We start from the raw sequence: 17153 nt of genomic DNA on the forward strand, positions 1-17153 counted from the left end.
GCAACAAGAAATATTCGACAACCAAGTGGCAATCTTTCATATCTAAAAAGACAAAAGACAACAAATGTTTTACACCTCAGAACATGTTGGATTAGAAAATAGAATTTCTGTTTTTAGTATTTTTGCTTCTCACCGTTTAAACCTTCTATTAATTTCCATAAATATTTCAAGACCAAACTAGACTACCTAGACCTAGACAAGATATTAAGTTTTGTTACAAATTACATTTCTGAACGCATCCATAATATTTGACATTAGATTTGACAACCAACTAATATGTCAATCCATCCTGTTGCACTTTAGAACACGGGAAGAAGTGTTATGATATTGCGTTTTGATATCTATGAGTGCGCGAGAACTTTCTTCACTTTGGCGATCCTTTGTGATAGTGCCATTCCAGCTAATGTGCTCTTTTTTTGATAGTTTCTGTGGTTGTGACACTTTACTGTTAAGTGAGCGAAAAATTTTCTCCCTTTGATTATTTAGTATTTACGATGCCGAGGAGAAGACGACCTGACTTAGGTCGTCGCAGTCAATCAAATGTGCGAAGAGCTACCTTACGTGCTAATCGCACTGATGATCAGAGAGAGACTGATCAAGAAAATAGTCGTATTGCTATCTCAGAATTGCGTGATTTAGTGAGTGATAATGAAGTAGATAGGCTTAGAATGCAACGAGTTCGTGCACATCAAACATAACAACAGCAATCACGACATAATGAAATTGATTGAATCCGTAGACGGAATGCTCCTGTGATTCTTGAACGAGCTGCATTGCACTATGATCCGGGAATTGATTATAGTGCTGACAAATCGGTAACAATTGGGGAAATGAAAATAATTTGTAAATATTGTAAGGCGTTAAAATAGACTCATGAATCTACTGGATTATGTTGTGCTGGAGGCAAAGTAAAATTGCCACAATTGCTCCCACCACCAGATCCTTTACGATCTTTAGTTTCTGGGATTGGAAATGATTCTAAGCACTTCTTGGCCAACATTCAGAAATATAACAACTGTTTCCAGATGATATCATTTGGCACTACACATATTGTACAGGACAATTTCATGCCCACTTTCAAGGTTCTGGTACATAATATTTTTTTACAATATTCAATATGTACTAAAATATATGTATCGGAAATAATTAATCGACAAATTTTTAAAAATTACAAAAACAAATTTATCACTTATTGGGGCACTGTTACCAGTACCTGATGCAGATTGTCAATTTTTACAAATTGTTTTATGAGCAATTTAGATGCGGAAGTTGATAATCGTTGTGCTCACAATACAACAGTGAAGAGAACCATTGTCCATGAATTACAAATGTTTCTTCATCAGAATGACAATTTAGTAAACATGGTTAAAATAGCATTGGATCGGATGCCATCTGATAGCCATAATATTATCATCCCAGCTGACAAATCGATTGAGGCAGTACGAAGTCTGCCGGGTCAGCTAGTCATAAATAAAATAACCAGCATGTATGCCAGGGGTTGCATACAATACAATCAAATTTAGGACTCACTTTTTATTTGCAGTTTATTCTTACTACATAAATAACCAAGGACACATGTTCTACCTTAATCTTCATCACATGCCTCTAGATCCCTAACAACGTTCTTCTCTGCAATTGCAGCCTCGTCAGTCATTATTTTAAGACAGGCTTTCATCTCAGTACGTATCAGCGTCAGCGTAATGAGACTGGCTTTGTAAGTTTTTTTCAACCATTCGGTGTCCGCCTCTAATTCGTTCCTTAGCTTTTCTGCCTGAAAGAAAATGGGAAGAGAAGCTGACTATAATATTTGCTTCCTGACCATTTGACGAACTGTAGCTATGAGCAAGCTAGTGGAGCTTGGTGCTGAATGAATAGGTTAACAGTGTACCTTGATAATTACAAGCTTACCTTACTCACTGCGCAACTTTCAACCCTGTCAAGAAGCCAAGGGAATGCGCAGTTACTGATTGCATCCACCTTAACTTGCAATTTGCTTAGGAGCGTGTTGATATTCGACAGGAAATCTGGAATCAGTGGCTTAACTCGGTGTTCCGCCATTATTTTACAGGGTCTGGCCTTAGGTGGAAGGTATTTCAGAATCCTTAAAACATTAATGTAAGCATCTAGTTGACACTTATAGGTGTCGGTATTATGTTTGTTTGCATCGTAAGGTCTCTTGTATTTTTGGTAGCGGTCATTTAAGTCCGCCATGGTTTCTCTGTCCAGAATTGCCAATGAGTCCCTAATGTTCCAAACTTTTCTGTCGAGAACCTTATGAATGTCTTGTGCATCACGCTGTATTTCTAATAATGTTACGTTCCCAAAGCGTTTTGTGCTTGCCCTGAAATTTTCAGGGCTGGAATAGTCAAAGTTCTGAAAGGAAAGTAAAATTTGGAAATTTAATTTTAATTAAAGTATTGTGTATGGTTATTGGTTACCGCGATCATCTAAATTAGGGCTTTGTTATGGACCATAGAAATAAAGTCTTGTGGGACTACAAGACTATCTGCAGCTTCGTGCCCTAAACAGAAGAATGTAGTCCCTATTTTCATCTTTTTGGGAACCAAAAGTTTATGGCTGGAAGACCTCTTCGCCATTGTTTTAGTCAATTCAGATCAAATATGTTTCAGATTAATGACGACTTATTGGGACTCCGAACATCACGATATAATTTTCGAAAGATGCAGAGACGGGGATGGAAAATCTCAGTTTTTACGTCAGGCGTCCCAAAAAGCGAGAATTGAAATTGACTTGGTAGGCCCAGCAAGTTATGATTGAAGCAAATAGGCCAACTGAGCTTTGACAGCCAGAGTGAAGTTGCAACTAAAATGGTGGTGGATTCTGTGATAAATCTGTTTGCATGAAGTACAAGGTTTCACCCGCACCACTTCTGAAGAGAAGCGGCCTAGCATTATCCTCAAGAGAGGCAGGGAATAGTGGTACTCGCGGTGAGACAAAAGTAGTCTCAAACCAGAGAGCTTGCGTTCGAAAAAAAAAACTGTCAAGAGAAGAGATGGTTAGGCCTGATACAATTTTGTCAAGAAAAACATTGATCATAATGCCATCATTAGATACGCGTAAAAATATCTTACCATCTCACCCTAACCGGGGGAAGAGGGCAACAGAGGCGAGGTTATCCAAGTAGCGCGGAGCGGTCTTAAAGAAAATAAATGCTGCTACCATTGCTCAGCAAAATACCTCCATTGACATTAAAAATCTCATAACAGAAATGAAGAAACTCGCGGACTTTATCACACCTCAGCGAGGATACTGCAAGGCCAGTGAAGTGGAGCTGAACAAAAAGAAAGTTTTTAGCTAGCATCACTTAAGAAGGAACAGATGACCTATAAAACAAAACGATCGACGAGAGATCTTTCGTCAGTGTGCAGACCACAAACTACGACCAAGTTTGGTTGGACTTTCAGTCTCGTCCGGTTATTTCCGAATGCTAAGTGTTATAAGACAGAGTGAAGTCAGTTTGCACATGTTGGGAACCCTGCGGGACTAAATCGAAGTCCTATTCTTTATGTTACAACTTTACGGAAACTTTATGGAAACGTCCTGCAGGCAATAGAGACTGAGTTGGTTCCTGATACACTCCACTGGTGACAGTGGGGTGGACGCTCAATCGAGCATTCTTGAGAGCCCTTGTGCGGAAACGGACGACTAAGTTACTCTGTTGAGGAAGTTGCTCCTGCATTTCACCAGAGCCCTCAAGAAGATGACGAGCCGCTATGAATGGCTCGCATCACTTTGGGACATCTTGCCTGAAGTTTCTAATGACAATTCCATTCATGAGAATCTAGAAAAACTGCTGGATACGTCGCAAATGATTGCAAATTACTAGCAATTAGACGGACCACAACTACTAAATATAATATATTACAAACAAACTTCTCTCCAGCAAACCCACTAACCTCACCTTAAAAAAACTGTTGTACACTCTATCCGTGAATTCTCTTCGTCTCAAACTGACTACCGCTCGGCTAAAGGGTTGCTTAAAGAAGGGAATCACCCTTTTTTCACGTATGCGCCAAGCCACGTCATACCAGTCCATCAAGTGCCCAGTCCTTCTAGTCATGCGGGGACTAGATTTTACATACTCCCCTTAGGAAATCTTCGACGAACGGCATCGTCTGGGAGTTTGAGAGGTAATCATTGTTTGCCCGTACGAAACGAGTACTTCCTGTCAAAACGATAAACCTATTTATCTATTTCTGGCAACTTTCAGGCCAAGTTTCAATGTGAGAAACGTTATTCGTCCTCAGACATCCTTCAGCATAAACTTGGAAATCCAGACCCTCTTAAATACGTCCACCTCTCAACTAACCGGTTAACTCAGTTTTTTCCTCCCCATCTACATCGACCTTTCTTCTCTAATAGAGAAGCGTTTAGCATTACTATCATTTCTCAGTCAGATCTCTTCGAGGGATGTGTGCTAAGTTTGTACTGGGGAATGCCAACTGAGCAGTCAGCCGAGAGAAGCGACATGAATTATCCAACTTCTCTCTACACACAAACCTGACTTCCTCCTTCTCAACGAAACCAATCTTAATTCTAGACATAAATTCTATGATACATCACCAATCACACAATCTTCCGCGCCGGCCGAAAAGCTGGCAAATGCAAAGAACTTACCATTTTGGTAGCATTTCCGTTTTACGCCCAGCAAATTTTCATTCCCGCCGCAATTGTCCCGTCCCTTGAGTGTACTGTCGTCTCTATCTCCACCCACAGTCAGTTATATTCTTTGATAGTCTCTTCTGTCTTAACCAATCCCTAGAGCCAACCTATATTACGCACTTAGCCCAGCATTTCAGAACTCTCCCAATAACTCACGACAAACGTTTCTTCCATGAAAACGAACGGCAATAGGTTGACCAGTTGATACGCCCAAAACTCCCTCTCTAACTAACCTTCCTTCCTACGAACCCACCATCTTTTCACCATCCGAACATCCTATCCTACGTCGACCTCTTCCTGGTAAGCAATAACCTTATTATTCAGATCTACGGTATCACCGCTCTTCTAGATCTTCAAACCATTGCAGGCCTCAGTGACCACGATGGTGACGTACTTCTCATCAATACTTCAGAAAGCCTACCCAAAACCAAACCCAAACTAATTCCTAACTAAGCTCCTACTAACTAGCATCCTCTTCCCTGCCTCTCCATTCTCATCTCAGGCCGAATCTATCGTACAAAAGTATACTGGGGTTACTCAAGATATTAGCGGCGGTACCATCCCTTCAGGACCCCTAAACTCCCAGGAATTAATTATCCTTCAAGCCCGGTAATCAAATCAGCTCGACCGGTAGAGGGACTGGATTGCGAATGGACCATTGAACTAACAACTCCTTTGCTCCTCTCGCCTCCCGTTGATGAAAGAGTTCCCTCACTTGAAGGATGCCTAAGCCGGAAGGGCTAGCTCAAAGTAATGTGTCAAACGTTTCCAGACACCTGTTTACGCTGTCGAAAGCCTCTCCAAAATCGCCCCACCCCCCCCCAGGTGAAGCGAAAATTTAAACTTCGCGTGTTGTTTCAGAACAATCCCTGGGGTGGTTATGTTATCAATGCAGGAGGAAGGAAATCGGAAACCAGTTTGCTTTCTGTTGATGAAGTTTTCGAGACGTTCGTTGATGCGATCCACGATTATTTCAGATATTACGAGTATATTTGCGACGGTATTGAGTACGCAGATTCCCCACCAATTGTCCATTCAACACTTGCTTATACGATGTCGGTCAGTTGCAACCCAACTGACCTTATGTCAGGTTCTGTGCTCGAACAATGTGCCACCAATGACGAAGCCGTGAAAGCTGCAGAAATCCACAAACTACCCTCATTATTACTAAAGCCGCCAAGTCTGTGTTTTTCCATCACATATCCGAGCAAGGTGTTGTCAAATCCTACCTTTAGGTCAGTCCTCAGGATCATAACAACAACAACAAACCTCTCCTGAGCTACGTGTAATTGCTCATAGGAAACATACTTCTCCACTTTATCGGTCTCCGTTGGTGCATAACATGATATCATTGTGATGCTCCATAACATGGACCGAAATCTTCAAATTAGAAGTCTGCCAGAAACTGGCTCCCAGATCAAGAGAGCGTGCCTTGCGGTAGCTATCAGAGGCATCACGACATCTCATTCGTGTCTGCTGCCACTTGGCTTTCTGGAGTTAGAAAGCACAATGTCGTAAGAGGGAAAGGAGTACTCTCAAGAGTCCACTTATTTTACTTCGCTTAGCCCCAGACCGGACGGTCATGGTATCGCTCATAGATTTCGTCGTTATGTAGGCTACGGAATCGTCCATCCTCATATAGGGGGCCAAAAATTCTTTGGAGGATTCTTCTCTCGAACGCGGCCAAGAGTTCGCAATTCTTCTTGCTAAGAACCCAAATCTCCGAGGAATACATGAGGACTGGGAAGATCATTGTCTTGTACAGTAACAGCTTTGACCCTATGGTGGGACGTCTTTGTAAGCTGAAATAGGCTCTGTTGGCTGACAACAACCGTGCGCGGATTTCATCGTCGTAGGTGTTATCGGTTGTGATTTTCGACCCTAGATAGGAGAAATTATCAACAGTCTCAAAGTTATATTCTCTTATCCTTATTCTTCCTGTTTGACCAGCGCTTTCCACGCAAAACCAGGTACTTCCAACAACCATTTCTTGTGACGCTGCTAATTGAATAATCCGCAGTCCGTTATCATTTGTTTTTTCCAACTTATTGCCTGAATACGGGCTCCTTCCCTACTTGGCTGTTAAAATCCTCAAGTATGATTTGGATATCATATCTGGGACAGGCTTCGAGGGTTCGTTCTACTGCCTCGTGGAAGGTATCCTTCTCCGACTCTGCAGTCTCCTTTGTGGGGGCGTTATGTTTTCAAAGCCGATAACAGCAGGATTCATTTTTTGGCTGACTAAGGATGGCCACTATAATATATGGTGTAGTGGCTCTTCTCCAGGAAACCGGTCCCTGTCCAACGCATCTCCTGTAACGCTGTTACGTCAGCCCTATATTGGGACAGGGTATCGGCTAGCTGCTTATCAGCTTCATCTCTGTACAGGGAGCACAGGCTTTGTAACAAGTTGTTTTCCGTGTATGGTTGTCAGCCCTACCCAACCCTCAACCTGGAGGACCAGTTGGTACAATTCGTCCCGTTTTTAGGCGGAGGAGATTCGCCTTCATCCTTCTCCGTCTGCAGCTTTTCGTTAAGAAAGAGCTCCCAGCGGTCACCACGTGTAGGTAGAGATAGGGTTTGGTAGTAGAGCTGTTGGTGTTGGTTGAGCAGGCATTTCCAAGGTTTTATGCTCCATCGTGGGTACCAATTCACGTTTCGCCTTGGGACCTATACTACTCTTTGACCACCGGTAGCCAAAAGTCTTCGGCAACGAGGCATTGTTAATGTTTCGGTAGCAATAAGGTTTCCAAAGTTGCAAGTTAATTTCTCTCCTTCTAGCGACAATGGGCTTTTGTACTCTAGAAAGCGAAGTGGCCGCAGACGCGAATCCGGCTATCGCAAGGCACGCCCTCTTGAGCTAGGAGCCGTACAAGAACCCAGATTGATCACTTTGCAATCAGCAGCAGATTCAGGAATTGTCTTCTGAATGTGCGTACCAGAAGAGGCATTTACATCGGTCTCGAAAAGAATCGCCAACTGAAGGTCGCTCATGTTCGCTTGTGTATTGTGTTGTATAGAGTTATTTATTGCGGCACCTGGAGTTGCTGCAGATCTGCTATTTCCACTCGTATAGTCATTCTCGGAATCAGAGAGTTTTCCAGGTTAGTGGAAGGATAAAATCTTCCCGTTTTAAGTGTGACAATTGGAGGGGTATCTGTGTGCTCCCTGTCTTTGCAAAGATAATCGCTAAAATAATCTTGGAACGCATCAAAGTACATCCCGAAGCTTGATCGACAGAGAGCAGGCTGGTTTCCGCTTCGGATTCTTCTGAGTTGACCACATCAACACCCTCGCGATTATTCTGGAAGAGCGCACGAAGTTCAGATCTTCGCTGCACCTGTTCTCCATCGATTTCGAGAAAACTTCCGATAACGTGAACACGGAGAGTATGTGGAGAGATACACGGATACATGGATCTCAACACAGGACGGTCATCCCGGGGAACGTAATAACTATTATCAGGACGACATTTGATGGCCCAAAATATAACGTGTTGCATCGAGGTAAAAAAAACGAACGTCGAATAGCTCTGGATTTGGTAAGGGAGATGAGGACAGTTAGACTGAAGGGAAACACCAACAAAACCAAGGTTCTCAGTCTCATTCTGCCCATCTGCATTAATGGGCAGAGCAATGCGCTGACCAGTTTGAATATCTAGGAAGCGTGGTCTCTGCCGATGAAGGCACCGAACTGGATGTTGCACGGGTCATTAAAAGCACTAGGTCTGCTTGCGTTGCCCTGTCTAAAATCTGGAAAGGTAGCCATCTCAACAGGAAGATCAAGTTGAGACTGCTCTGTGCTAGTTTCTCTTATGTTTTTTCTTTATTGCTCTATAGGAGTAGGACGTGGAAAGTGACCTTCGGCCTGATACTATTGTAAACGAAAAACTTGGCTGGGTCATAAGTCGAGCACTCATACGCGTGTGATCTAAACACAGAAGTGGCAGTGTATAGGTCACTCATTAAGGAGGGGTGACAATTCCATTGCTCAAGATAGTCGCCGACTGGGTCGCCCCGAGAGTGAACGATTGGGGATGTCCTGTATAGGCGCGGTTGATGCGGTATACCCCACCATGTGTGAATACCAATAATATATTTTCCTCTAAGTGCACTGCGCGTTAACTACACTTACGCACTAGTCTTGACGATTTGCTAAAATGTTTTTCGCCTCTCTTGGACTTCCCAGGAAGCTTGCACCCCTTTTTTATTGTTTTGCGTTGTTTTTCTGGGACGGGCAACTTATCGGCCATCTTGGATTGTGACCCTTTCATAATGTGCGACCTACTCACTGTCACTTCCGCCTTCCAAATAACATGCCTATGACTATGATCTTCATTTAAAATTGTATCAGGTCTAATTACTTCTTCGTTGTGTCGCAGATATGGATGAAGGCTCCAAGGCTCCTTGTACTACTCCTATAAGATAGCCATGACAGAACATTAGCAAGGAATAGTCTCAACCTGATTTTGGTGTTCAGATAGTTGTATCTCCCCATCTTTGGTAAAGCGGATCTAGTACTGTTAGTTTATCGAGCGCCATCGAAATAATATAATCATAGTGATGTAACTGTGATGGGGATCACGATTAGAGTCAAAATTCAGAAGGTTCCCTAGATCAGGAATTGTCAATAAAAATCTAGATGGCTCCTGCAATGAATTGTATAAAATCTTTGAAATAAAATCTTACCTCCTTTCCAATAAAACGTGGTTTCTGCGCGTAAGCCTGAAAATGAAAAAAGAAAAATATGTGAAATCGCAGATAAATGAGGGACGAAAATTGGTCACTATTTTTGTCACTAGATGATTCGATTAGAGTTAACTGAAAGTGTCGTCAGGGATGTTTGAAGTATGAATTAAATGTATTTTAGAATCAAGATGCTAAGTACCAACAAAAAATACCTTTACTGATTTTTTAGCGAGAGATTTAAATACCGAAATATATGCGAAATTAATTCACTATAATACAGGAGCTAGTGGAATGAAATGGCTCCAACACAATTATTTCCTAGTCACGATGTATTCGCGATTTTCTAACCTATTCGAGATACATCTATATCAATTCCATCTATATGTATCTGAATCTGACAGAATGAAACCATTAGTCGATATGAGTCTATAGCCAGCGAGTTACTAAACTTACATTTATGAAGAAGACTAAGAAAAGTACCAAAATAAAGGACTTCATGACTAAAGAATAATGTAAAACAGAACAGTAAGCAGATTTCCCTCATTTCCATCAATTTATAGTTAATCGAACTGGTTCCAACTGTATCGAAGCATGTAAAACCGGAAAATTCGATTTTGCAAATTAAATATTAATGCAATTTTAAATTCCGTAAAAAAGAACGGTTCCGAACTAAAATTCTTAATGCTCGTCAAAAGATTGATCGTTCAACTGGCTTTCACCCCTACCCGAGGAACACTGTTGTGGAAGGTGTAGCCTCCCATTTATGGAAAATTAGATTTACGTATCATATGTACTTTGAATTTTTTTGGCCCTTTTACCAGGTGTCAGTGGCTGACCCGAGGGGCCCAATTAGTACTGTGGTGCGCTCAGATTTTCAGAGCCACCCCGCAGTATTCATGAAAGGAAGCAGCTCTCCTACTCTGCAGCTGGAGATCTCTCTCAGGTCCCCAAAGAATCATTTACCTAGTGGGCAATCATAAAGGAAGTGCCTGAGGGTTTCCTCCTGTTTACCGCAATTTCAGCAGTGATATGCCGAGTCTGGTGGCATGGGTCCCTGTAGGTCAGTGCCCAACGTAGACCGCCGTAATCCTGTTTGTATTTGAACGTGTCTCGCGTTCGGGTCTTGTGACGGGTGAGCTAAACCCGCCTTCAACTGGCGGAGGTGGTGAGCCTTCACCATTTATGGTCTGCGGCTGCTAAGTAGATTGCACCCTTAACAGTCGTCAACGGGACACAGATTGTGCCTACCGGAGTAATGCCAAGAGCAGAGCCCGGCTTGCCAGTCTGTCAGTCCCCTCATTCCCCTTGTGAGGAGTGGCCAGATCTCCCATAAGGCCTGATTTAGGTGGCGGATAGGGGCATACCTATTGACGTGTAAATATGTACCCATTTACTTTTCTTTTATGGCTGTGCATGGGCAAGTGTTTGCTCATCTCTGGTGCACGGATCAAAATGGCGACAGAGAAGAAGTGGGAAGGAGTAAAGTTACGGTACACGAGCACCGCTCGGCACATCAGCAACGGAGGCGTTTGGGAGTGAGCAGGCAGGTTCTCGGCCGCCCATATCCCTCGCCCACAGTGCCTCGGTGGTGGACAACTTCGCCACCGTGGCATCAATGGCTACAAGTGATTTAGTTTTGGAGGGAGAGGTGTTCAAGCAAACACGAACAGCGAAGGCCAGGAATGATAGGATGAAAAGAAATCGCTGTCGTAAGAAGGTGGTTGAGACGCCCACTGCATCTGTCCAAGAAGGACGACCGCAGGAGATACTACAAAATCAAGAGATTGGGTCATTTAGCAAGAGCTCTTCAATTCTTCAATCTCCATCAAAGATAAAGTCGGCGAAAAGCCTTGAAAGTACATTAAATGTTAATGGGTGATCCATTCAGGACTCATAGAAAACAGAGCGCTGATATGGAGGAACTGCCTCTCACGCAACTTGGAATAAAAATAGTTGAGTTGTCCGTGTTTATTAAGGACAAGCACAACACCAAACTTTAAAAACATGGTGAGAGTCATTACGGTTCTCAATAATAGGTCACAGGAGGACGGCGTCCAGTCAGTGTCACAGGCCACTAAAGTGACATCTAAACGTAGTCCCCCCCCCCCCTTTCCCCTGAAGAAAAGACTGCGGGAGAAAGATGATGGTCTTCTAGAAGCTTCGAAGAACGGAGCTAGGAAATCCAAAATGGTGAATGTACCAAAATCATTCACAAAAAGGCGAAAAGCAAATCGAAGGTGCGAATTAGCCCAGAGAAAACTGGTATCCAGCAAAGGCAATCTGTCGTATCCGGAGATACTGAAAAAGGTCAAGGTTGACTCCGACTTAAAAAATCTAAGCGGAAATGTCAAGCAGAATGAAATCCGAAGCTGATTTCCGGTGATTTGAATGTGTAGGTCGTGGACCTATTCAGCAGAGAGAATAACGCAACGGACCAATGTCTATTAGAAGCTTTTGCCTAGTTACATATTGCTCTGACCAACGGAGGTAATGTAAGTACGTTTTGGATAGGAGGGTCTGCTTCATTTGTAGATCTGACTTTTGTTAGCCATGCACTGACGCGTCGTATGACCTGGTCCATTAGGGAGGATTACTCCTACATCGATCACCAGGCAATTATCTTCGAACTAAGGAAACAGCCACACGGGTGGCAAATAACACACACAAAGGGGATAGGGATATTGGGCTGGTCCGCAAAAGCACCGAATGAGCAGACTTTCATGGAAGTGTGGCTGCACCAACCTTATAAGGCTTGCGGTCCCAAAGAAAATGCTCTCCATGTCATACATTTCAAAGGCATGCAATCTGTTCATGCCTAGGAGGTGCATATTCCCCATTAGATGACTGTCAAGCTGACCATCCGTCCAAGGAATGCTCTTAGGAGCTCTTCTCTAAGGTGAATATAAACCCAGAGGCCGGTAATCTCCGGAGACCACGTGCCCTACAATCGTTTTGGAAATTATCCAGAGGTTATTCCTTCAGGGGGTGGTAGCGTCGCAGCTTACATCATCGTAAATGTAGTGATGAATCTAATAACGACGTGTGAGGCTTTCATGCCCCGGAGGAGCCCCAGCCGCGACAAACCTTCTATGTACTCGGGAACGCAGAAATTGACAACTTACATAGGAAGTGACATAAACTCCGTCGTTTAACACAACAATTACACGCCAATGAAGTGGATATCGCCATAAAGGCAGAGTATAGATCAGCAACAAGGAGACATGCCATGAATAAAAGCAAAATTCGCGGCTGGCACGACCTGGCTAACGAGGTGAATGAGAACTCGTGGGGACTTGGCTATAAGCTTGTCACCTGCATACTAAGTATCGGGCACTGTACGGGTATTATTCCCCAGACATACTGTACGGGTTGATGTCAATAGCATGGAAAGCGTTGAGGATTGCCCCCTTTTTACAATGAGAGAACTCAAAGAAGCGGTTCTCACAATGAAAAACAAGAAGGCACCAGGTCGTGATGGCATCTCGGCGGAAGTTTAGAAACTGGTGTTTCGACAACGGCCAGACATGTTACTTGGGGTGTTCTCGCTTGTTTGAAGAAGGGCATTTTTCCTTGTAGCTGGAAAGTGGTGCTCTGAGGTGGCGGGGAGAAAGGCGGGGCGGTAACCCTGTCGGCTGAACCAAAACCAAGTGGCCGAGGAGAACCTCCACGTGGTGGCATCGGGAAACGCTGTATCGCATTGGCTTGCCGGCCGTGATGCAGTAGGCGAATGCTCCAAGACTTAATTAGGGCGATGAGATCCGAGTCTGCACGGGGACTCATCTGAAGTGGCTTCGGCTACGAAACTTTATCAGGGGTATACTGGTACCATGGGAACTGGGGTAGCCCCTGGACTCATATAATTCGGGAGAATTCCTGTTGTATGTGGGTTCAGCTCGGTTGTTTGCGGTTGGCCCCCTTGTGGGAACTTCATGGGGGTTGTTGGTGATGCTCAAGCGAGAAGAGACCTTCGGGCCTCGGCGTGGTGTTGCGTTTCAGCACGGGTGCCGTACTCCATAGTTCGGTGGAGATTTAGGTAGGTCTTGCATCCACCAGAGCAGAGATGGGGAGGTCTAGCCTGAAGTAACCCTTTGTTACCAGACTACTTCTCTAATGACAGGGAGATGTTTAATTGGTAATCCGACAATGTACTGCTGTGGGGGTCTAACACACTGTGCGTAAACGCATTCACCTACCCTACTCCGAAAAAAATGTCCGCAGAATCCTCACTTTCTACAACTCGAGCGCGAATTCCAACGATATAAGTTGGACGTTGAGGGCCCAAGGGAAGTAAGACGTTAGCACTCTCGAGAGAGCTTCTCTCCCTTTTGAGGCAATGCGTTTTTGTACTCTGGAACAGACGCGAATTCGGATTGTTTTTGACGACTACCGCAAGGTGAACTCCCTTGACCTGGGAGTAAATTTCTGACTGCAAGATTCCAGGTTAAAGAGCATGATAACTTTACAGTGCTATGCACTAAAGAAGATTTCCCATATGGTGGAAAAGGATGTTTTCTACGAGCAATTACACGCAGTCCAAAGCAGGCTTCCAAAAGTTGACATTGTTATCGTGATGGGTGATCTTAATGCCAAAGTGGACTTTGACAACACCTTGCTCGTTGCTCGTACATGTGATGAAGGAACACGGTCTTGGCGGCCGTAAATATAATGGTAGGGGGTTAACTTTTGCAGTTTCCACGGCCTCGTCATTGGTGGTACATTTTTTGAGCATAGAATGTACTAACTGACCGTCACCCCGTACGAGCAATCCTGCAGCAGTTGATTTAGAAGTTGTCTCCTGGATGTGCGTAACATGACAGGTGCTGACATCGACTTCAAAAGGGGTTACCATCTGATGGTCGCTTACCTTCCCTTGTGTGTTGCGTCCGCTACATATCGCAGGGTTGGAGAGCTGTAAGTCCGTAAGTTCAAGATCGACCCCTTTTACAATCGCCCTACTTACCTGCATCTGGATTGGCAGATGGAGAGGAATTAACTTTAGAAAGACCTCTACGGATCCTCCTGGGCAACGCTTCACTGGCCCATTAATATATGCAAGCAAGTCTTTCGTGCAGAGTTTAGTTCTGTCTGAGAATGTACCGCTCCGTAGGTAATCATTGGCCTTATTATGGCAGTCTATATCCAGTGCAGTATTTTCGAAACGCGTCCCCATTTTTTCTCTGCTATGGACCTGCAAGTAATCAGAGTCCTTGTAGCTTCCGACATATGTTTTAAACATGTGTCTTCCAGAAATTTTTTTGGTCTAGTGTGACTCCAATATTTTAGAACTTTGTTCCTCGTTTCACCTCCGGTGGTCAACCTCGAGTAGTTTTCATGACAATGTTCTCTCCAATATTCTGGTGGTCCAGGTGTTTCCCACTCTCTATTTATGGCATCTCGTAGTATCCCCCCCACCCCTTTTTATGGCATTTCACCGTTTAGTGGAAACCTTTCTCACCCCTCCCCATTCCCCTGGTATATAACCCAAGGATATGCTGCCTCTTGCCACTCTTAAGAGAGATCCTAACATGATTTCAAGGCCTCTCTGGAGTTGCGTTAGTAGACTAGGAGTTCCGGCAGATATCTGTGGTTTAAAGGTTCCAACCGCACATCTTATTCTAGTTTTCCAGTATACGTTGTTTGCTAGTTTCCAATGCACATTTTTCCTTCTATGCGTTGTTGGGGTGTCAGGTAGAGTGCTGCTGTCTTCCACCGTGGGCTGGGACCTCGGAAAATGCGTTCTGAGGAGCAGAACGACTCTGTCCTTCTATCTTCTCTTTCCAGACGGACAGAAGATATTGCGTTGTTTTTCGCTGCTGCTATCACTTCACAGAATTCCCTGAAGCTGTTTCCTTTTGCCTCCCTGATCGTGTTGCAATACGTTGTCAGTACACTTTTGTAATATTGCCAGTTCCCGGTTTGTTTCGCCTAGTTGAAAGGTTCTTAGACCTCCTTTCTTATTCTAGCCAGGTTTCTGTTCTACCGGGTTACGTCCCTTGTTAGGTTGACTGTCTTAACCAGACAACTGGCCTGACATACATAAATTACGTCTTCTATCATTATGTGCACCACTGTTTCGCTGTTGACATCACCGCTCACCTATAGATGAGCCATGTTGTGACTTAAGTGTCTTGTGTAGTTGGTCTCAACATCGAATGTGGTTATTTTGTGATCCGACATAAGGGACTTCTCTAATCCTCTAATTCTTGACTATGCCACTCATCAGAGTGTTCCCATGAGTTGTATCTAGTACCGTTTATCTGGTGCTGGTCGCAAATGCTGGCCTGTTGCCTAACGTATAGCGTAGCCAGTTACACATTTCTATGCATTTCTAACTTAGTGTTCAGGATAAATTTTGTTTCCGTAGATCTCATAGTGGACGTTGGCATCACAGCCAATGGAAAGTGCTGACGCTTTCCTATCGCAGAACTTTACCAGTCTAATAACTAGTTCCGGTAGAAGGCGGGTGTTGCCTCCTGAGAAGCATTTTGATGCTCAGCCTCAATGGCTTCCGTGATTCCTTCGGGAACCTCGGTAGGCTTTCAATCTCATGCATCCTCCGAAATATCCTTGCTTGGTTTGTTTTCTGTGCAAGTGCACGGCTATGCTGCCAAATCTGATGAGTTAATTACGAGGTTCAATTTTCTCTGTCTCTCTGTCATCTACCCCGGTTGTGAGAGGGTTGCTTTTGGCTTCGTTGTTGCTTCTAAAATTTCACCATAATCGTGTATGGAGGTCTATGCTTTGAGTGAAGAGTAGGCGCAATTTGGGAATTTTAGTCCTAATCCAGCCCGTCGTTCGTCGCGCAGTCTATAAGTATAAGATCTGGCCAAAAGTGGTTGCTATTGAAAACGAGCTCCTTATTCCATGCGCCACACATCTTGATGATGATGAGGTGCTCGATGATTTCGTGGTCCTCAACTTCTGCTTTTTGAACAAGGACCTTTGTCGGTTGCAGCATTTTCAGTAAGCCAATGTTGACCTTAACTTCACTGCTTGACTTCAACTTTCCGCTTCTTGGGTGTCCTCACCTGGCTCTCAGTATTGCGGAGATGCGCCTCTTACTGATGGTCCCGTTTTTGTACGGCACGGAGTCCTGCTTGTTCATTGCTGTTTTTTTCATTAATTTTACTACTGATATTGTTCCTACGAGTATGGGGGTCAGGAGGTGCGCCGTGTCAAAGCTTCCTTTAGTACGGTGAAATCATTTTCACTGACTGAGACGATCAGGTATCAGTAAAGTTCAGTTGGGAGATAATCAATTATCTTTGACTGCAAACTATCTAATTGGCGGGGTTTTTATAATATTCTGGATTGAGAAAATGTTTTGTGGCTCTTAAATATTGATCCGTAGTGTTTTGTTCATAATAGGGTCATCTCATACAGGGTGTAGCTTTTACAACCCACTAACCGTCTTGGTAGATGAAAGGCTTGGCTCCTGAAAAGCTCCAGAGATGGTAAGTTGGCTATCAAAGAGCTATATTTCGCTTCAGTCTATCTAGTCCACTGTTTGACTGTGTCCTTTTTGTTCAACTACTCAACTAAATCAGGGTATGACTCTCTGGAAAAGGTGGATCATAGAGGGTGGGTCCTTGTTGGGAAGCGGGGCTATTAATGGTGTTTTGGTTAAGGAGCGAGGTTATCCATTTCCATGGCTTTCTACCTAAGGGTTGTTCCACTTGACACGGCTGTGGAAGGGCAAAAGTTTGTTTAGAAGACGATGGTTCAAATTGTTCGGAGGGGGCAGGACTGATGAGTTTATGGAGCCAGCTGGAATTCAGACAG

At 43.9% G+C, this 17153-nt stretch overlaps 1 protein-coding gene across 1 annotated transcript; it reads right to left on the reverse strand.

Annotated features, from left to right (window-relative positions):
• Nucleotides 1–1513: 1513 nt before the first annotated feature.
• Nucleotides 1514–9910, reverse strand: LOC119646227. The gene is made up of 4 exons (XM_038046615.1): nt 9825–9910; nt 9372–9407; nt 1909–2373; nt 1514–1771 (listed from the first exon to the last, which is right to left on the reverse strand). The coding sequence occupies exons 1-4, from the start codon at nt 9867–9869 to the stop codon at nt 1586–1588; spliced, it is 732 nt and encodes a 243-aa protein (XP_037902543.1). The 5' UTR covers nt 9870–9910; the 3' UTR covers nt 1514–1585.
• Between the last annotated feature and the right edge of the window lie 7243 nt (nt 9911–17153).

The sequence above is a fragment of the Hermetia illucens genome, chromosome 1 (genome assembly GCF_905115235.1).
Source record: "Hermetia illucens chromosome 1, iHerIll2.2.curated.20191125, whole genome shotgun sequence".
In the NCBI taxonomy this organism is placed as follows: Eukaryota; Metazoa; Arthropoda; class Insecta; order Diptera; family Stratiomyidae; genus Hermetia; species Hermetia illucens.

Bases quoted from the DNA above. Each gene is read 5' to 3' on its own strand.
- LOC119646227 (XM_038046615.1), bottom strand. From the start codon at position 9,869: ATGAAGTCCTTTATTTTGGTACTTTTCTTAGTCTTCTTCATAAAT. The intron at 9,408-9,824 runs GTAAGTTTAGTA...TTTCATTTTCAG, and splicing joins TCTTAGTCTTCTTCATAAAT to GCTTACGCGCAGAAACCACG. The intron at 1,772-1,908 runs GTAAGCTTGTAA...ATTTTCTTTCAG, and splicing joins AAAGTTGCGCAGTGAGTAAG to GCAGAAAAGCTAAGGAACGA.